This window comes from Lithobates pipiens, unplaced genomic scaffold, assembly GCF_037356315.1.
Source record: "Lithobates pipiens isolate NorthernLeopardFrog02 unplaced genomic scaffold, aLitPip1_a1.2 Scaffold_22, whole genome shotgun sequence".
Taxonomy (NCBI): Eukaryota; Metazoa; Chordata; class Amphibia; order Anura; family Ranidae; genus Lithobates; species Lithobates pipiens.
In genome coordinates, this window is record NW_027507784.1 from 189,220,784 (window position 1) to 189,242,669 (window position 21,886).

The 21,886-nt window shown below is 43.8% G+C and overlaps 1 protein-coding gene across 2 annotated transcripts in view; it reads left to right on the plus strand.

Annotated features, from left to right (window-relative positions):
- TMEFF2 (transmembrane protein with EGF like and two follistatin like domains 2) overlaps window positions 1-21,886 on the plus strand; it is a 955,470-nt gene that overhangs the window by 452,752 nt on the left and 480,832 nt on the right. For both annotated transcript variants that reach the window (XM_077448742.1, XM_077448743.1), the window contains exon 5: window positions 2,486-2,582. In XM_077448742.1, coding sequence (XP_077304868.1) covers window positions 2,486-2,582 — 97 coding nt within the window. The remainder of the gene's footprint in view (window positions 1-2,485; window positions 2,583-21,886) is intronic.

Sequence of the window (21,886 nt, forward strand, 5' to 3'; positions counted from 1 at the left end):
CTAGTTTTCTCCACATATACCCCTTAGAATTCAGGCCAAAAAGTTCTATCTTGTTCTCATCAGACCAGAGAATCTTATTTCTCACCATCTTGTAGTCCTTCAGGTGTTTTTTTAGTAAACTCCATGCAGACTTTCATGTGTCTTGCACTGAGGAGAAGCTTCTGTCATGCCACTCTGCCATAAAGCCCCCACTGGTGGAGGGCTGCAGCAATGGTTGACTTTCTACAACTTTCTCCCATCTCCCGACTGCATCTCTGGAGCTGAGCCACAGTGATCTTTGGGTTCTTCTTTACCTCTCTCACCAAGGCATTTCTCCCCCGATACCTCAGTTTGGCCGGACGGCCAGCTCTAGGAAGGGTTATGGTCATCCCAAACGTCTTCCATTTAAGGATTAGGGAGGCCACTGTGCTCTTAGGAACCTGAAGTGCATCAGAATTGTTTTTGTAACCTTGGCCAGATCTGTGCCTTGCCACAATTCTGTCTCTGAGCTCTTCAGACAGTTCCTTTGACCTCATGATTCTCATTTGCTCTGACGTACACTGTGAACTGTAAGGTCTTATATAGACAGGTGTGCGGCTTTCCTAATCAAGTCCAATCAGTATAATCAAACACAGCTGGACTCAAAATGAAGGTGTACAACCATCTCAAGGATGATCAGAAGAAATGTCACAGCAAAGGGTCTGAATACTTAGGACCATGTCATCTCAGTTTTTCTTTTTTAAGAAATCTGCGAAAATGTCAACAATTCTGTGTTTTTCTGACAATATGTGGTGCTGTGTGTACATTAATAAGGAAAAAAATGAACTTAAATGATTTTAGCAAATGACTGCAATATAACAAAAAGTGAAAAAGTTAAGGGGTTCTGAATACTTTCCGTCCCCACTGTGTATATATATATATATATATATATATATATACATTTTTTTCAAGGGTTCCATGGGGTAAAAAGGTTGGAAAAGGATAAGTTAAAAGATGACAGTGGTACTGGGCACTGGACAACCTGGGCAAGGAAAGTTCTGATGTTTGGATACACTATACCTGTGCCATTCATCAAGGGATCATAATCTATAGCACAATACTTAGCAGTCTGCATTGCATATTGATTGATTATGTACAGGTTAGCTACATTCTTTTGCTTGGTTATGTTGTCATTGTTCATAGTTATACAGATGCTACCTCATTAAGAATTTGCCAAAAAGCAGCTGTACATGACCACTTTAAATTTGGATGAACTATAACTTGTCACGTTAAAAACTTTATTATGGTCACTTGCTAACACTAGTCTGTACTTTTGATTCAAACTAATTATGTAGAGCTCTTCCTTTATGAATTGTTTTTTGTTAGCAATTAGGCCCATTTGGGTCTTCAGTCTTTAAATGGAAAATCCAAAAGGCTTTCAGTTCAAGTAATTTACAGTGGAATCCACCACCATTATTGAAAGCAAAAGCAAACTGTCAGTTGTGGACAGGGGCGTAGATAATGGGGGGGGGGGGGGGTATGTCAAGGGTGTTCAGCCACACATGACACCAACGATGGACAGCACTGCAGTCAGTGGCACACCGAGTGTAATAATGCTACTGCAGCAAGTGTAATAGATCATAAGGCATACCCGCATGCATGTTGTGATACAATTCCGGGTCAGTCTATTGGGTTTGAGCTGAAGGCTGACAGATCTATCACCAGGCAGCACAGTGGGAGCCGGCGGAGCATGTAGTTCTGCACACTGCACACCATGTATTCCTGTTGGCTTGCAGTGCCACTCCCACCTTGGGCTTGGGAGAGGAGCTTTGCCTGGGCTCTGGAGCGCAGAGTGCTTGTAAAGTGCTGTTGGACAATAGCCAACAGCATCATAAAAACTGGTAGAAGGAAAAAACTGAAATCAGGTTTGATTTTCCAAAGGACCTGATAAAATACAATTAAGGATGCGATCGCTTACTAGGGCCAACACATGTCGTCTTTCCCTTTTCCAGTCTGTATAATTTTGTCACAATTTATATTATTTAAAAGGCTTTTACTTAGTACCTGCTGCTGAACCCCCCGAACAAAAACTTATCTACGGCCCTGGTTGTGGAATGAAAATCCTGTTATATCACTTTCATGTACAAATAGAAAGTACTTGGGGACATTAGAAAGGGTAGATGTTTTACGATTACTACTGTCAAATTAATGCCCCCCATTCCTTACTTTTAAAGATTAAATGGTGATTCCAATATACTGTAAATGACAAACTTTGTTGTAAATCATATTCCTATGATTGCAATGTATGTCCTACTTGTTATGATATGATGTATTATTTGTAATCTTACTCATTTTATAATATTTATAGGTGTTGGAATATATTGTATGTTGTGGTTTCCACAGTTTTTCAAAACTGAATATTCTTTATCTCCCCAACAAAATTTTTTTTAATCCCCCAACAGCATAACAACAGCATACAGTATGATTCAGCTGCAGTTCTTATTGTATTTCTGTTTGTATTTTGCAGCCAATGAAGGCTCTGGGGAGACCAGTCAAAAGGAGACATCAACCTGTGATATTTGTCAGTTTGGAGCAGAGTGTGATGAAGATGCTGAGGATGTCTGGTAAGAGCTTTTACCATCTAAAAGAACAAGTCATTGAGAGAACCACCTATATGCACAGTATTCAGAATTATAATAGGTCAAATATGAAAATCATATACAGTGACAGTTACAGTGCATTTGTTTTCTGGAGAGTTCTTAACATATTTTCAACAATGTTTTTTCTACTTGGGCTTACTTAGTTTTGATCCAGTTGGACATTCTGCACACATTCTTGTAACCCTATGATGTCCTCAGATGTTTACATTAAAATAAAATGGCAAGTATATTGTGAAAATATGTTTTTCTATTTTCTACTTTTGATTTGGGAGTTTTAACATATTGTTAGCTTGGCAGCTGGTGTGTGTGACCCCCTGGATGGGTTCACCACACAGAAATGATCAAACAACAGAGAAGGTAAAAAAAACAAAGGTATGGATTATTTAAACTATTTACAATGGTCCAAAAACCACAAAACAAAAAGAAACATGAAAATAAATCCATGCCAACCTGGCCACTTACTACACAGAGGTTCCTTGGCTATCAGCTAGGTGCAGCCTTGTGCTGTGCCCAGCACCTATCTCCATTTGTTTTCATGGGTCTTTAACAGAAGTGTTAGATATAGAGGAAAATCTTGAGCAGCAGTCAAAGAGTGCTTTGAGGAGAATGTTTGAAGGGTAGCCCAGTGAGATGTATCATCCTGCTGTTATTGTGAAGATGAAGATGCTAGTCATTAATGTTGTTTTTAAAAGTGTTGATGGAAGAATCCCTCCCGATGGGGGACGTGGCTATAGTTGCTAGCAATAATCGTATGAAAAATCTGACATGCTGGTTATCCCCAAGTTCAAACACAATCAGCCTGCCCATACATGGTTCAAATCTCAGCTGGTTCTTGCTGAACTGGTTGAGATTTGAACTGTTTATGGCCAGCAGTACTGTGAATAGGCATTGTTAAATCACTGTGGTATATGATACATCTTATATTTTGAGCATAAACGTTTTTAATAATCTTATCAGTATTGGGATAGCTAGCATCACCTGCAATCCACTATTATTATTTGGATGGTGCAAGACACTGACTGAGACTGCTCACATCTATCAAAAGTCTTTCAGGGACTGTGGGGTTGATTTACTAAAGGCAAATACACTGTGCACTTTGCAATGAGGTAAACCTGAAGAATACCCAATCACGTGCAAGGGAAATTTAAAAAAAAAAACAACATTTTTGCTTGCATGTGATTGAATGATAAAAGTCAGCAGACCTTCTGCACACCTACTAAGCTCTGGAGCAACTTTGCAAAGTGCACAGTCTATTTGCCTTTCGTAAATCAACCCCAATGCACAGTTTAAAAGATAACTACACTGTATTGAAGGGAAGGTCAGATACAAAATGTTCAAGAGTTTCAGGTTCAGAGATAAGTCAGCTGTTCTCTCATTGCAAGGAACATAGTTACATTTGTTAATTGGCTATAGTTAGTAATTTATTGTTAAAATACAGCCCTTCTTTTTAAATATACCAGAGTTCATTTTTAAATTATGACTTTGAAGAAACTTGCACTGAGATAAATATGGAGGCTGACATTTTTTACTTTTGTTTTATACTTTGAGTTAGAACTCTTGACCATGTTCCAAGTACCAACTCAACATAACAGCCAGGGTGCTAGTGGTTTCAAAAGAAGAGGTAATTAAGCCTACATATTTGCTTAATATGTTTTCTTTAATATACAGGAGGAAATAGTTTTCTCCACATCTTAGACTGCAGGATGTTGGGACACTAACAATGGGTTAAGTGCTATAATTTTCACTTTTGTTTAAAAGACAGCTGTCAGGAAAATTGTTAGATAGATCTGTTAATGAAAGGCGACAATATTGTCAGAAAGTCTTCCATATACTATTTAATATTCCATAACCTACCAGAAATGCTGCTCCCTAACTTGTGTGCTGCCTAGTTAGCGAGAGTGACAGACTAGTCTTGGATTATACCATGTTGTGAAGTCTACAGATTGTTTCTACCTGCTAGGTAAATGCACCCATGGATTCAGTTTTAACCACTTACAGACCGGACCATTTTGCTGGTCAAAGACCAGACCACTTTTTGCGATTCAGAACTCCGTCGCTTTAACTGACAATTGCGCGGTCGTGCGACGTGGCTCCCAAACAAAACTGACGTCCTTTTTTTCCCACAAATAGAGCTTTCTTTTGGTGGTATTTGATCACCCCTGCGGTTTTTATTTTTTGCGCTATAAACAAAAATAGAGCGACAATTTTGAAAAAAACGCATTATTTTTTACTTTTTGTTATAATAAATATCCCCCAAAAATATATCAAAAAAACATTTTTTTCCCTCAGTTAAGGCCGATACGTATTCTTCTACATATTTTTGGTAAAAAAAGCGCAATAAGCGATTATTGATTGGTTTGCGCAAAAGTTTACAAAATAGGGATAGTTTTATAGCATTTTTATTAATAATTTTTTTTTTTTTTTTTTTACTAGTAATGGCGGCGATCAGCGATTTTTATTGTGACTGCGACATTGTGGGGGACCCATCGGACATTTTTGACACATTTTTGGGACCATTGTCATTTATACAGTAATCACTGCTATATAAATGCACTGATTCCTGTGTAAATGACACCGGCAGTGAAGGGGTTAACCAGTGGGTGGCAGTGTAGGGGTTAAGTGTTCCTAGGGTTGTGTTACTAACTGTGGGGGGGGGGTTGGGCTTTCATTTAGTGAACACTGATCAGCGTCACTAGTTGCTAGGCAGAATGGAGAAATGCTGTTTACACGGCATTTCCTCCATTCAGCCTTCCCGTGAGACGATCGCGGGTCCCGCGACCGGACTCACAGGGGTCCCGACCAGCGCGGGAGCGCACCGCCGCCGGCGCGCTCCCGATGGCAGGGCGGCATTGAAGATTGGACGTACATGTACGCCAATATGCCTGCCCGTGCCATTCTGTCGACGTACATCGTTGTACGCTGGTCGGGAACCGGTTAAGGTACTCACCTGTTGTAGGGAAGTAATTTGCTGAAGCTCTTTTCCAGCTTCTAGTAGTGGATCCAGTAGCTTAGTGCTTCCCAGCAGTTATTTTGCACTATGTAGGTCAACTCACAATATAGCATTATAAAAATGCTCAATTTTAGCTTAGATCCTAATATTGCTTTATTGCATGAAAGTGTTTTTAAATGCTTTAGGGTAAATTTTGCTTTTGCATCAACATATATTCATAAAGCAAGTCCTACATAACAAACGATAGTACTGTAAATATCTACTGTATGTCCCAATGTTTATCTAAACAATATTTTTTGTAAAAGTATATCAAATGCATTTCTATAATTCATAATTCTATTATATGGTAATGCCCAAAGCCAGCCCATTACTGACTACATCAAAGCAGCACATAAAGTTAGGAAAAACAGCATTTCCAGCAAGTTATTACAAGTAAACCATAATGATGAATAGCTTGGGCTTAGTTTTCCCTATAGGATTCCACTTTTAACGACAGAAGTTTTGACTTTGTGTAGGCTCTTGCTTTGCCCACAGCAACAAAGATAAACAACAGTTACCTCCCACATATAAAAGTTGTTATACCTAGTATAATTATAATTATGAATTCAATACTCACGGTGGCACTTTCTGAACTGGGCAGTGAAGAACAACCAGAATCTGTTTCAAAAATAAATAATCAGTCAGCAAATGCAATTGGAGAAATAACATATACAGTATAGTAGACTGTTCTATTTATTCCATACCCTGTTTTTGTCCTTCACATGATCTACCTGGGTCAATCATATGCAATAACTATTTTGTAAGAAGTCATGACTGGTACTTCACACCAAATAAACTATCGTTCCCCATGTCTTATGCTTTACAGTTTGCTTTACTATAAACCCAGAAGTACAGGGGTCTGTGTATTATAATGCTATTATATTGGCTAATCTGATAAAAAATTAACAGTGATGATCATATTTTATCCTAACCCAGACTTACGACAATGTAGGGCAATGTGAGTTGACCGGATATCACAGCATATCTCTGAAATTCTCTACTGGGTGGACTAACTGGTTTGTGGACTAAAAAGGATTCTTTGGACCCCTCACTAGACCCTCTAGGTTCCTTTCATGAGACTCTCCTGTCTCCGAAAAGACCATCTGGTACTATACCATAGATCTTTGGTCTTTGAGTATGTGGGATCCAATGGGGCCAACGTTGTGACGGATAAGTTTCCACAACAAAAAGGCTGCATATTATTGAGAGTGCACTTAAACCCAGAAACCCTGCCTCTGTAATCATTGTGGATATTTTTGTACACAATTGCCACAATCACATTAGCTAGATAATGAGTGCAAGCAAATCATACCACCTGCAGAAAAGAACTAAGCTATTCTTCTTTAGATAAAATGTGCACCTCCTAAGGACTGCATTTGTCTCTGATGATCTATGATGGTAAAGATTATTCTATTAGTCACATTTGCTGAAAAGTTTTTTTGCTGTTGAATTGTCATTGAAGGTCATGTAACCCCCAGTCTAAAAACACTGACCAGTTTCCTGCTGCCCCTGAGTGGTTTGCCTGCTAGCTGGAAAATCCAGTGCCGCTCATACCAAGACAGCACTTCAATATCCGGCCAACACCACACTTGAAAATAGTCAGACCTGGTGCCAGTTGCTAGGCATGACCCCCCCCCCAAAAAGTCTTATGCTGGATGTGTGCATGATCAACTGTTGGTCAATTTGACAATCCAGCTTCTCTGTCTATCCCTTTCTCTGTCTGTCTCCTAGCAGCTAAAATACCCTGAGAAGCTTGTGCACATACCTTAAATCAATGATGGAACATGCTGGAACATCCCAGAAAGCCAGCATATATACAAATTGACAGATAAGTATTGCCAGTGCCACAAAATACCCCATCAAAGGGACATCACAGGCACTAAGGTGAAAAACTGTCTTCATGCTGACCCCACTATTGATTTAGTCCTGCTTACTTTTTTCTATTTTAAAGTGATTATAAACCTTCCTACCTGCACCTTGTGCTTTTCATTTGCATAAGATGTGCAATAATCATGTAATTTAATGGTGTAATTTGTTGGCCTGAATGCACAGCCTATAGTAGAGCAAATGTTCATATTCTTCACAATCATCATCATAAATTTCATTTTTCATTTGTTTTTATTCAAAGATTAAGCATGCAACATGGCACTGCATTGGTTCATTCATGGCCTATGTCTGTAACCTGAGAATTTACATTTCCTGTGAAAAAACTACATACAGGCATACCCACTTTTAAGTACACAATGGGGTTTATTTACTAAAGCTGGAAAGTGCAAAATCAGGCTCACTTCTGCATAGAAACCAAAAAGCTTCTAACCCCAGCTTGTTCAATTAAGCTTTGGTAATAGAGCCTGGAAGCTCATTGGTTTCTATGCAGAAGTGAGCCTGATTTTGCACTTTCCAGCTTTAGTAAATAAACCCCATTGTGTACTTAAAAGTGGGGTATGCCTGTATCTCACACTTCCTGCATCTTTCTGTCCAGCGATCTGCAGGTGAATGTTAAATAGTAATTAGATGTGAAACAGACACAAACAAGCAGAGCAATTAACAGAGCTTACCATGGTAGGAGATATGTGTTTTCATCTCATATGCACTCCTGCATTTGTGTTGCAACATAGAGCAAATGGCAAGGCATGCACTGGATGCTGTTTGACCCAGAACAAAAAGTTGCCTTTCCCAAGGGACCGCTAGGTAATTAATACATTGCCATAGAGGAATCGATCAGCCATGACACTACAAACATGACACTACAAACTTCAGCCACAACATGTGAGCCAATCATCACAAGGTGAGGCAAACAAAAACACAGGGAATATAACTACATTAATATGTAGGTAAAACAACAAAAATGTTTTGAAGGTGTACAATGCCTTTAACCATAAGGTTCTTGTAGGTCATATATTGCCCTCCATCGAGCTCCGTGTGCCCAGGGACAGTTTTAGAATCAATAAATAAATAATCCATATGCTTATGCACAAGCAGCTATTAGTTTCACAGTGCTCAATATGTCTTACATTCATTTTTTGAAGTATAAGTCTATTAGTATATATTGTCAGACTCAGTTGGTTATAGTTTATAAACACAAAAGATTCTGACAGTCATTTTTTTCTGAATGTGAAGGGTGTAAGCTTTGAATAGTGTTGATTTTTAGCAGCAGTAATTTGCTTTGTTAAATTCTGGTGCTTGAATAGACTCTTCTGTACTGTACAGTGAATATGATGGATTTTTTAAATCATTAGCTTGACTAAAATGTATTTCCCTGATATTACTTGAGATATTGTAAAATCGAATGAAGACAGTTTCATTTTTAAAAATGAAAGTCCAGTGTTTAAAAAAAAGTTCTGCCTGGTATTGCATGGAATAGCTTCAGGGGGCTTGTTTCATTTTTTTTTTTAAATTCTGCCTTAGCCTTTCACAATAGGAAGGCCCTGCTTAAAAGCTTACTATTTGAGGCATGGATTTTATACTGCACACTCATGTACCAATGGTTCTACTCTGCAGTGGCTGTGGGTGCTTGGTCTGTGATTTAACTTCATCACGGCAGAGTGATATTTTTGCCCCCCAATGGTGCCTGCATAGTTCTGGTACCAACACAATCAGACACATGAACATGGAGTGGCATGTAACATTTTCTCAGATAACTAACCCCTGAGCACTTTCAGAAGTAACCTAATTAGTGAATAGTGTCCACCTGTGTGTAATTTAATCTCATATAGCTGTTCTGTGAATCCCTCAGAGGTTTGTTCGAGAACCTTAGTGAACAAACAGCATTATGAAAGCCAATGAACACACCAGACAGGTCAAGGATGAAAGTTGTGGAGAAGTTGAAAGCAAGGATAGGTTTTAAAAAAACATCCCAAACTTTGAACATCTTATGGAGCATCGTTCAATTCATCATCTGAAAAAGTAAAGGCCAGGCAAGGAGAGCATTAATCAGAGAAGCAGCCAAGAGGCCCATGGCGACTCTGAAAGAGGTGCAGAGATCCATATCTCAGGTGGGAGAATCTGTCTACAGGACAACTGCTAGTCATGCACTCCACAAATCTGGCCATGATGGAAGAGTGGCAAGAAGAAAGCCATTGTTGAAAGAAAGCCATAAGACATCCTTTTTGCAGTTTGTGAGAAGCCATGTGGGGGATGCAGCAAACATGTGGAAGAAAGTGGTCTGGTTAGATGCACCAAAATTGCACTTTTTTGCCTAAAAGCAAAATGCTATGTGTGGTGGAAAATTAACACTGCACATCTCCCTGAACACACCATCCCCACTGTGAAACATGATGGTGGCAGCATCTTGTCGTGGGGATGCTTTTCTTCAGCAGGGATAGGGAAGCTGGTCAGAGTTGATGGAAAGATGGATAGAGCCAAATACAGGGAAATATTACTTTCAATATTTTTTATTAATTTTAAAGCAATAATATAACCAATCAATACAAAATGAGCAAAGACATTGGTTGCTACAGGTAAGATAACCTGTCAGGGAAGGTTCCATCCGCCGGTGACATGGCCTGATATTTGGCGTGCAGTACTGTGGTCCACCAGCAGGTGTCTCCTGGCAGTCTGGAACTGCCAGGGGAGCTTTTCCCTGTTGAAAGTATTATGTCATCTTTGGGCTGCAGTATTGGGATCCACTAGCGGATGGATCCTGGCAGTGTGGAGCAGTCAGCACCTCATGCAATCAGATGTCACTTTAGACCAATTACAGGCATATAAATACCCGGCAAACACTAATGTTTGCCTTGGTATTGTCCTTGCGTCCTGACCTGCTGCTGTGTGATCTGGTCCTGATTCTGAACCTGTTCCTGTGCCCTGAACCTGTGGCCTGTGTTTCTGATCCTGTTTCCCTGTCCTGGTCCCTATCCTGTCCCACCTGTTACCGTCATCCCTCTGCTACAGTCTGATCCGTCCATGCTCTCCCTGTCCTGTGTTCCTTACCCCATCTGCTGATCTCCCAGTGTATGACCTTGGCCTGGCTTGTGTCTCTGATTCTGGAACTGCCCTTTTGTTTATCTACTGATCCTCTGTGCATGACCCTGGTCTGGCTATCATTTATGATCCTGGTATTTCCCATTTATTGTACATATCTGTCTGTTGTTATTTGGGGGTCTCTGGTTGGTTAATTGCACTGTGTGGTTGTATTTATATTATTCACTTCTCTTAATAAATCTTCATATTTCACTTATACACATTTAGGTTTCCTCTGTTGCAGTCCACACAGTTCTGGTCTTATCTGGAACGTGACATAACCATGCAAAAACTGTGAGATATCAAGGGAGAATGACCCGAGAAATGAAACCGTAGGGGGTAAAATATGAAAACATTTCTGTAGGTATAACGTACCAAGTAGCGCTGTGATCCGGAAGTCTCTAAATGGCTTCACTATAGTATATCATTTTGTGAGTGAGACTTCTCAATATCGCCAGAGGTTTGTCAATTGGAAAATTATCCCCCTAAACAGTTAAACAGTATGCCATCAACTTTGTAGTCCCTAAATTGAGGATATGTCGAGAGAGTTAACATGAATGGGAAATCTTACCCCACTGCTCAGTAGGTTGTGGAGTGTAAGCAAAATAGGGACAGGAGGCCTGCTCCTAGGGTTTTGTTAGCCATTAGAACCATACCTCCCCATTGGCAGTGACAACTTACTAAGTAACCAGAGAGTCTGGAAAGGGTACTAAAAACACTGGATTCTGTGTGAGATAAGGAGTTTGGGGAGAGATGTAGTGTTAGATAGGAAGAACAGAATGGAAAGGGTGGGGGAAAAGAGAAGAGTGCAAAAGAAAAGAGAGATACCTGTGCAGGAGGTCAGGAATCAATACATTAATACTAAATGGTGAAGATCAAAAAGATTAAAAGTAAAAAATAAATGCAGGATTAGAAGGCAACTTTCATATAGGTGGCCGAGGGTTCCCAGGTTGGCTCAAATTTTTCAACAGAGTTCTGACGAATGCTTGCCGTCTTCTCCTGTGACATTATCCAAGAGATTATTCATTTTTGCCTTGATAAAGGAGATGCTGCGGCTCTTTCAGACCCGGGCGATCGTAATTTTGGCCCCAAGTAGGATAAATCTAACCAGATTTTGAGCAAATTTAGGGCTTTCAGCTATTTGTTGATTTAGAAGAGTTGTCTTAGGGCCCTGAGTAGGGATGAGCCGAACACCCTCCTGTTCGGTTCGCAGCAGAACATGCGAACAGGTAAAAAATTTGGCAGAACATCGTAAGTCTATGGGACAAGAACATGAATAATCAAAAGTTATTGTCATAAAAAGTGTTTGGGGACCCAGGTCCTGCCCCATGGGACATGGATCAATGCAAATTTTTTTTTTTTAAACAGACATTTTTTTCAGGAGCAGTGATTTTTTTAATGCTTAAAGTGAAACATTAAAAATTATCATTCAAAACTGATCATGGCTGTAATGAATTGTCGGGTCTCGGCAATATAGATAAAAACTCATTGAAAAAAAGAGCATGGGATCCCCCCCAGTCCATTACCAGGCCCTTTGGGTCTGGTATGAATATTAAGGGGAACCTCAAACCAAAATGTAAAAAAAAAATGGCGTAAGGGTCCTTTAAAATCCATACCAGACCCTTATCTGAGCATGCAACCTGTCAGGCCGCGGGTAAAGAGGGGGTGGGGGAGCCGTACCAGTCCACATGCCCTCAACATGGAGAGAGTGCTTTGGAGTAGCCCCCCAAAGCACCTTGTCTCCATGTTGATGGGGACAAGGGCCTCAACCCCACAACACTTGCCCGGTGGTTGTGGGGATGTGCAGGCGGGGGGCTTATCAGAATCTGGAAGCCCCCTTTAACAATGGTAGTTCTCATCCTCTCCTCTTATCCTGCAGCCTGCCAAGTTGCATGCTCAGATAAGGGTCTGGTATGGATTTTGGGGGGGACCTCTACGCCATTTTTTTAATTTTGATCCAGGGTTAAAATCCCTACCAGACCCTTTGGGGGGGGACCCCTGCGCCAATTTTTTTTATTTATCAGACCCGAAGGGCCTGGGATGGATTTTAGGGGGACCCCCATGCATTGTTTTTACATTTTGGCTCGAGTTTTATCTATATTGCCGAAACCCGACAATTCATTACAGCTACAATTCGTTTTAAATGACAATTTTTCCTTTAGAAATGTAATTTTGCTGTATTACTGTTCTAAACACGGGAAAACTGCACCACTTTACAGTCATATTATAGACACCCCCCAGGCATGTTATTTAAAGGAATAGTTCATTTTTATTGTTTCACTTTAAGTATTAAAATAATCACTGCTCCTGAAAAAAAGCCGTTTAAAAAAAAAAAATGTTTGCATGTTATGGCAAAAATTTGGATATAAGCTTTTAGTGTTGAAAATATTTTTATTGAACATTTCAAGTAAGAACAATATGACAGTAACCGTCATGAGGCAAATACAAGCAGGAACAGTAACAGGACTACATTTATGGATGGACGGCAAACGACTATCAACCACAGTCGGTCCCGTCGGAAAGTTTGAAAAACAGGGAAAACAGCCTGTTCCCGATCCACAAGGCCACAGTAGGGAAAAATACTCATGGGTTAATACATGAGACAACGTGTAATTAATATTACGAAGAAGACAGAAAGAAAGAGAGAAAAGAAAAGGGAAGAGAGGAGCACAAGAAAGAGGAACAGAGTGTTAGAGGAGAAAAATGAATAGCAAGATGAGAGGAGAGGGAAAAGGGGGGAAGGGGAAGGGATACGGGTAGGGGGGGGGAGGGTAGGAGAGAGCCCACAGCGTCCCTATGCATTCAAGATTTGTTCCATTAAGGTGTCAGAGGAAGAGAAGCGGAGCCAGATCGACCATTGAGATATAAACTTGGTGTAAGTGTCATTGTCCAGTGCCAACATCTCCTCCATTCTCATGGTGTCATTCATAATGGATACCCACCGTGACAATGGGGGGGTAGTCGTCGTCTTCCAATAAGCAGGTATCAGCTGCCTAGCAGAGGACATAAAAAAACGAAGCAATCTTTGTCTCTGCGATTTAATAGACCCGGGCAGTATTGAGAGTAGTGCAATTTTCAGAGAGATAGGAACCGGAGTATCAGCTAGAAGATTATAACATTCAAAAACCTGTGTCCAGAAGGGGCAGATCCTCTCACAGTCCCACCAGACATGTAGATAGGTTCCGACTGAGGCTTCACAGCGCCAGCAGGTGGCTGGCGTTGACGGAAAGATTTTGTGTAAATAGCAGGGTCTCTGTACCATCTAGACAGCAGCTTATAGTTCTTCTCTTGAGAGTAGCAGGAGATGGTCGACTTGTGTGTGAAGTGGAAAGAGGTTTGCCAATCTGGCACAGAGATGTCTTCACCCAAATCCGCAGACCACAGCCTAGTATAAGGTGGGAGCTGATCATGCGCTAGAGTCTGTAGTAAGTTATATAAGGAGGACAGCAGGTGTTTGGGGGTTTCTGAGAGCGAGCACAATACCTCAAAGTTTGTAAGCTTGCAGTGTATTTGAGAGGAGGAGTGTACGCGTTTGGTAAATGCGGACACCTGTAGGGCCGTAAGCCAATCTCCAGAGTCTACCAGGGGGACCGGGGTCCCCTGAGAGGGATGTACAAATGTAAAAGCTTGCGGCCACTCCGTACGCCTAAAGGGTCCTAGGGAGGCTGCCCCTGTACTTTGTGGTAAAGCAGGATGGTCAAAGAGGGACGTCAGGGGGCCCGGATCAGAGGAAAGGGTGGTGTTTAGCCCTGTCTTATACCATAATTTCAAGGAGGCCAAAGTCAATGGGGATAAGGATGTCATACTAGAGTAGTCCTGATTGTATCCCCATAGAAGAGCTCGGAGATCCACAGGAGAAAGGTCCTGTTCAATGGCCACCGAGGCCTTGCAAGGAGGACGGGGGAACCATTCTATGATGCGAGTCATGTGAGCAGCCATATGGTGAGTCTCAAAGTCAGGGAGGCCTGTTCCCCCCATAGTCTTCGGGAGTGTAAGCAGTTTAAATTTAACTCTGGGGAGGCCCCTGTTCCACATGAATCTGATGGCTAGCGAACGCAGGGAGATGAAAAATGATTTGGGGACTTGGATGGGAATGGTTTGAAATAAATACAGGAGCTTGGGCAGGATGTCCATCTTTAGGATATTAATCCTTCCGAACCAGGGCAAGGGAGATCCCCCCCATTCCTCAAGGTCCTTCCGTATACGGTTAAGCAGGGGAATATAATTCAGGGAAAACAAGTTAGCTAGGTTGGAGGGTATAATGACCCCTAGATAAGAAATCCCCTTGGTCTGCCATTTAAATGAGAAATTGGATTTTAGAAGGGACAGTGTGGAGGGGGTGAGGGATATGTTAAGGGCTTCAGTCTTAGCAACGTTGATCTTGAAGTTACTATGGATACCAAAACGTTGAAATTCTCTGAGTAGGGATGGTAGGGAGGTGTGTGGATTCTGAACGTACACAAGGAGATCATCAGCATACAGGGAAAGTTTGTGATGTGCAGACAGAGTTTGGATACCTAGAATGGAGGGGTTTTGTCGTATGGCACAGGCCAAATGTTCAATAATAATGACAAAGAGGAGGGGGGACAGGGGGCAGCCCTGGCGGGTACCGTTTGCAATGTCAAAGGGGGCTGATGTGGTACCGTTGACTAGGACCGTAGCCGAGGGTCGTGAATATAGGGACATAACTTTGGAGATGAAGGGAGTTCCGAGGCCAAGTTGTTGTAGAGACAGCTGTAGGAACCTCCAGCTGACCCTATCGAAGGCCTTTTCAGCGTCAAAAGATAAAAGGCAAGCTTTCAGGCCTTTACGTTGGATCAGGGAGATAAGATGTATCGTCTTGGAGGTGTTGTCCCTCGCTTCTCTGCCAGGGACAAACCCCACTTGATCGTTATGAATAACTTTAGGCAGTAAAGGGGACAGACGGGTAGCCAGAACTTTCGCAAATAGCTTAATATCTATGTTGAGCAGGGATATGGGTCGATAGCTGCTGCATTGGGATGGGTCCTTGCCTGGTTTAAGGATAATAGAGATGTTGGCAGATAAAGATTCCTTGGAGGGGAGGGTAAGACTGTCTACCGAGTTAAAGGCCTTTGTCAGAAGGGGTGCAAGTTGTGGGGCAAATGTCTTGTAGAACCGGGGTGTAAAGCCGTCAGGACCCGGGCTTTTGCCCACTTTAAGGGCTTTGATGGCCTGCAAAAATTCAGAAATAGTTAGGGGCTCATCTAGGGATGTCGCGTCTGCATCATCAATAGTGGGTAGGGCAGTTTCCATAATATAATCCTGTGTGGGGTCGGGAGAGGGGGGGGGACCGATCGGAGGGGTTTGCACGCGAGAGGTTATAAAGCTGTGAATAGTATTGCCGGAAGGATTCAGATATCCCGGAGGTGTTAAACGTTTTCCTATGGTCCGATTGGACGATAACGGGGATAGAATGTCGTGGGGGTCTAGGGTGAATAGTTCTGGCCAGGTGTTTACCACATTTGTTCGCCAGGGAGTAGAAGTGATTCCGCGCTTTATCCCTGGCAATTAGGGAGTGCGCGTCTAGAAGCTGGAGCAAGTCTCTGCGGGCGTTGGAAAGCTGGACAAAAACCGTAGGGTCCAGTTCTTTTTTATGAAGGGGTTCAAGGTCCGCTATGGTAGAAAGGAGTTTGCGTATGTCATGAGCACGGGCCTTCTTAAGGCGGGAGCCGTGTTGTATGAGGGTACCCCGGATCACACATTTGAGTGTGTCCCACTGGTTCAAAGGGGAGGTCGTGTCAGCGGAGTGGTCACCTATGAAATTTTTAATGACTTTGGAGATATCCGCTACGCACACGGTGTCCCGCAGCAGATTGTCATTAAGTCTCCAGCTCGCCCCCCGGCGGGCAACAGGGGGGCGGACTAGAGTCAGATAGATGGGGGCATGATCGGACCATAGGAGGTTACCGATCGCGGTTTGGAGAGGCGTGTCTAGAAGTGATTGCGATATAAGAAAGTGGTCCAATCTACTGTAGGAGTTGTGTGAGACTGAAAAATAACTGTAATCCCTTTCTGTGGGATGCTGGACTCGCCAGGCATCCACCAGATGGGAGGAATGGAGGAGTGATTTAATACGTGTCAAGGTGGAACAAGGTACAGAAGACTTACCCGAGGACGTGTCTGCGGATGGGGAGAGGGCAATATTGAGATCACCTCCAACAATAAAAGTCGACCCTCCAAAGGAGGATAGTCTGGTGAGGACTGAAGCGAGGAACCGAGCCTGGCCCACGTTCGGCACGTAAACGTTAGCTACTTTAAAGAGAAAATCGTTTAGTTTCAGTTTCAAAAACACATAGCGGCCTGAATCGTCTATGAGAGAGTCCAGGACCTCCGGGTTAAAAGATTTATGAAAGGCAACAGATACCCCCTTGGATTTGGCCTGCGGATTAACACTGTGGAACCAATGAGGGTAGTACCTATTGCGCAGTGCCGGAATAGCTCCAGCTCGAAAATGTGTTTCCTGAAGCAACAGAATTTTCGTGCGCTTTTTGTGAAAATGGTAAAGTGTCTGGCTCCGCTTCTCGGGAATGTTGAAACCCCTACAATTAAAGGAAGCAAAAGTTATCGAATCGTCACTAGCCATGGGGGATCATTGGGGTGGAGCTCGGGATCAATAGGATGAGTGACACTATGGGCAAACCCCATTGGGGAAAGAAACAGGAATAGAGGATGTACAGGGGAGGTAAGGGAGGGGGGAAGGGGTGGGAGGGCAAAGGCAGAGAGAAGGCGAAGGGGAGAAGAGAAGAAAGAAGAGAGAGAAAGAACAGTATAACAACCTTGCATAGGTAGTAGCAACAGTGGTAGGTGTGGCAACCCCGCTCCCAGCACACTAAACAGGGGGACATGAAACAGGGCATTTGGAAACATCAGTGATAGGAGACGGGCCCAGTAGGTCAGGCAGAAAAGAGGAGTAGGCAAGAAAAAACAAAACAAAAATAAAAAAGGCCACTAGGTGGCTCCAAAAGGCAAACATTACAGAGAAAAGAAGCCTATCATAAAGGCACAAATCAGTGCATCGCACAGTGATCATAGGATCACCGTGGGGCGCACAACAAAAACAAAAAAGAAAAAAAACCCGTAAGGGGGGGGAGTGTGGGATAAAAACATAGAGTCGGGCAGCTCCCAGCACCCCGGCCCCACGGGTAAACCAGTATCAGTTGCGACCTAAAGAGTAAACTAAAGAACATAGTAAGCATAATCATCTTAGTGGTCATCAATAAATGCAATTGCAAACCGGCATAAAATAGAGAACACCTATGAGTCATAGGGGGAAGGACATGCAATATGCCCAACAAAGGGGTCAGATTAAACAAAACAATAATCGTAAAGTATGTCAAGGGCAACACGGAGGGGACCGTTGTAGACAGTGGGTTGCAAAGACAAGTCTTGAGGTCCGTCCAGGAACTATCAGCACAACGGAGAACCCCAACTATAGGGAAAGGGGGGAGGGGAACACAGCAACGGGGGTTGTAATAGATATGTAAAAAACCTGTAAACAAAAGGGTTAATCAACATGTGAGATATTCGACTCATACGGGTACAAGGCCATCACAGGGGAAGACCCCAACGGCGGGAGGAGAAAACAGGCCCGGGGGGGCCCACTGGATCGGGTCAGTCGTTGGGATCCTGAAGCTGCGGGGACCGAGGGGTGCGCTTGCGTCCTTGCTTCTGCCATTGCGGGGTGTAGGGTAGACCTGGAGTGGTCGGTGCAAACGGCCAGTCAGGCAGGGCGACTTGAGGCAGTTCAAGCGTACTAAGAAATGTAGGCAGGTCCCCCAATGTACGAAATACAGCGGTTTTACCCGCGTGGTGCACTCGAAGATGGAACGGGAAACGCCATTGGTATTTGATCTGTCTTGCTTGCAGGAGTTGCGTGAGGGGTCGTAGGGATTTTCGCAAAGCCAGTGTTTGGCGAGAGAGATCAGGAAGGAGCATGATGGGTGCGTCATTGAAGAGGATCGACTGCTGCGTGCTGGCGGCCCTCATAATGTTCTCCTTTATTTTGTAGAAATGGACACGGCACAACGTGTCACGAATGAAGGAGGGGTCAGGGGTACGGGGACCCAATGTACGGTGCACCCGGTCCAATTCGATCGGTTCATCCTTGGGTCGTTGGAGCAGTTGGTTGAAGATAGTCGTCACAGCTGCAGGCAGATTTTTGGGGTCAACCGACTCGGGTATCCCCCGTATACGGATGTTGTTGCGGCGACTGCGATTTCCGAGGTCGTCCTGTTGGTATGAGAGCTGCTGAAGCAGGACAGTGTGGGTATTGAGGATCCGATCATGTGATTGTACAGTGTCCCGCAGGCTATCTACTGTGCTATCCACATCATCAAAGCGTACCCCCACATCTTTTCTCAAGTCAGAGATCTCCTTGCGGTATGTTTCCTCGATCCGAAGTACACAGTGTTCAAAGTCAGCTTTGGTGGGTAGAGACCTCATGTAGCTGTGCAGGGATCTAATCTGCGATTCCATGTCCCATCCATCCCCCGATCCTAGGGAGGCATTAGAGCGGCTTCTGGTAAGCCTGGGGGAGAGGGCAGTGTCCTCAGAATGTGAGAGCAGGCTGTGGGGACGCACCTGAGACTGCAGAGCTGATTCAGAGCGTGCCGGGGATGGAGGGGCCGGCGTCCCTTTGGATGCCGGTCGGTGCTGAGAGGACGACCGTCCATGGCCAAAATAATCATCGAGATCCCCTCCCGGGTGACGGTTATTACTGCTCTTGTGTGCTTTGGGCTTGTCTTTCCCCATGGTGCTGTGTATAGTCCGGTTTACTGTCCGAAATAAGGGCCGCGGGGCCGGGGGAGCCAGGAGCTAAGTATAGGCCCGACCTACCTCTCCATACGTGGGGGCAGGCCCTTAGAGGTGAAAGTCCAGATCATTCAGGAGGGGCTTGCATATTTCAGAACGTGGTCTTATAGGTATAGTCTTGAGATATATCAAGGTGACCTCCGCCGTAGTAATTCTGTGGGGTATAGTGGCTTATTAACTGAGAGGTAGAAGGAATGTAAAGTGGTCACTCCCCTGCTTCAGTAGAGTAAATGAATATACAAAGGTAGCCAGAGCAGAGACTGTGTGCAGAGGGCTGCAGGGGGTACCTGAAAAAAGGATGCCTGGAGTAGTGGACCAGGAGAGCAGGCTGGGGTCACAATCAAAGGTGGATGGAGAACCACAAGCAGAGAGATAAGTCTAATAAAACAATCCTCCGTGAGGGGGGGGGGGGGGGTGGGCGATCAGGCCAGAGCAAGTAGGCAAACAGTTGTAGGCCGGAACGGCCGTGGAGCACTTTCCGGGCAGCAGCTGTAGGAAACCCTGTGGATCCTTAGGCCTCAGTAGGCCGCACTAGGCCGGAGCCGGCCGCGGCTCCCCGAGGGCCGCGGAAGCCCGAAACCACCCCAAATAGGATCCGGGCGGGGAGGGGAGACAACTGGAGGGGACCGATGACAGCCCCTTACCTCACCCGCCGGTGGGTCCGGTGGCTTCAGGCGATCCCGGAGGCCCAAGATGGCGGCGGCCGGCGGAGAAACCAGCGGCAGATCCGGGCGGTTGTAGGCCTCAATTCCGGGGGAAAATCATCCAGGACCCCGCGGCGGCACAGCGCGGACCGGGCAAAACAATTTCACAGGCAGATTGTGCTCGTTGGCAGGTGGATGGCGACGGATAGCTCCGTGAGCGGCGGGAGCTCTTCAACTACACGTCTGTCGCCATTCGCGTCAGGCCACGCCCCCTGGATATAAGCTTTTAAAATTAGCACTTTTGATTTTTCATTAACGGTGTTCCGGTGGCTTACGAATTTTCCGCGAACACCGCATATTGTTCGCTGTTCGGCAAACGGGCAAACACCCGATTACGTTCGACTCGAACATTGGGCTCATCCCTAGTCCTGAGGCACTGAAGCTCCAGTGAGTTTGCTGATTAAGTGGAAAATTTAATTCCAGAACCCTCTGACTTTAGGGCACTGCCAAAAGATATGCAGTAGTGAACCTGTATGCCCACAATCTCTAAAGCATAGGGGGGAGACAGTGGGATAAAATTTTGCAAGGCAAGTGGGTACCAAGTACCCACAGGATACAACTTTCAGGTTGGCTTCTATCAGAGATATATTTTGTATTCCCTTAAAGGAACGCATGAAACAGCGATGCCAAGGGTCCATATCCCATTCAAAATCTGGGTCCTGTTCCCATCCAAGCATATAGGAGGTTTTCTCTGTGGACTCCACTAAGACCGATTATATTAGGGAAATATCTTCTCTCATCTCCATGATCTTAGAGAACCATTGTTTGTAGGGGATAACTGTTAATGGATTTGGTTTTGTCACCCACATCAAGTGTAAAAAGGGAGAAATTTGGGTGAAGCAAAACTTCTCCAAGAGTGGCATCTCTAATTTACTAACACAGTGGCTATAATAAAGTGGAACTGAACAGTTAATGAAATGCCCTATCCTATATAAGCCCTTGGCTGTCTGCCATTGAAATGCTTGTATATCGCTCCCTAGAGGAAAGAGTGGGCTGGGGAATATACGTGCTAACGGATGCCAAGCTGACGTGAATTTGGGAAGCTTGTGTAGGGAGTCGCATAAGGCTATCAAGTAAGATAAAGTTGGGCATAGTATGGGAGGTCAGGATTTGGGGCCCCTCCAGATGAGTCTAGAAATCTGAGCTAATTGGGCTGCCTTGTAGTACCACCAGAGATTTGGGAGTCCCAGGCCCCCCTTAAGTTTGGATCTATATAATATATGTTTAGAAAAACAATGCCCTTTCTTCCCCCACACAAATCGGACTATAAATGATTGTAGTTTAGTGAGTTGTCCTTGCTTATTGGGATAGGAAGAGAAATAAAATAGCTATAGGATCTGGGGTAACAATATCAATTTGATAGCATGGACTCTGCCTAGCCAGGTGAGCCCTAGGGATGACCATTGTAATGGGTCAGTAGAGAGTTTTTTATAAAGAGCGGAGTAGTTGATGTTATAGAGTCAGTCTATAGAGGAGGCCAAATTAACACCTATATAAGGGATTGATTTATCATTCCAGGTGAAAGAGAAGTGGTCCCGTAGGTGATCTACTAGCATGGGAGGGGTCCATACATTCAGGACCTTGGACATGTTGACTTTTAGTCCTGAGACTCGGCCGAAATCATTTAACAATCGAAGAATTGTAGGAATTGAAATGAGGGGAGAGGTGATGAATAATAGGATATCATCCGCGAACAGGGCACACAGGGCACATTTAAATGTAGACGGCCCACAACTAACTCTAACCCACTTGGTCTTTGTGTATGTATTTACCTATGAAAG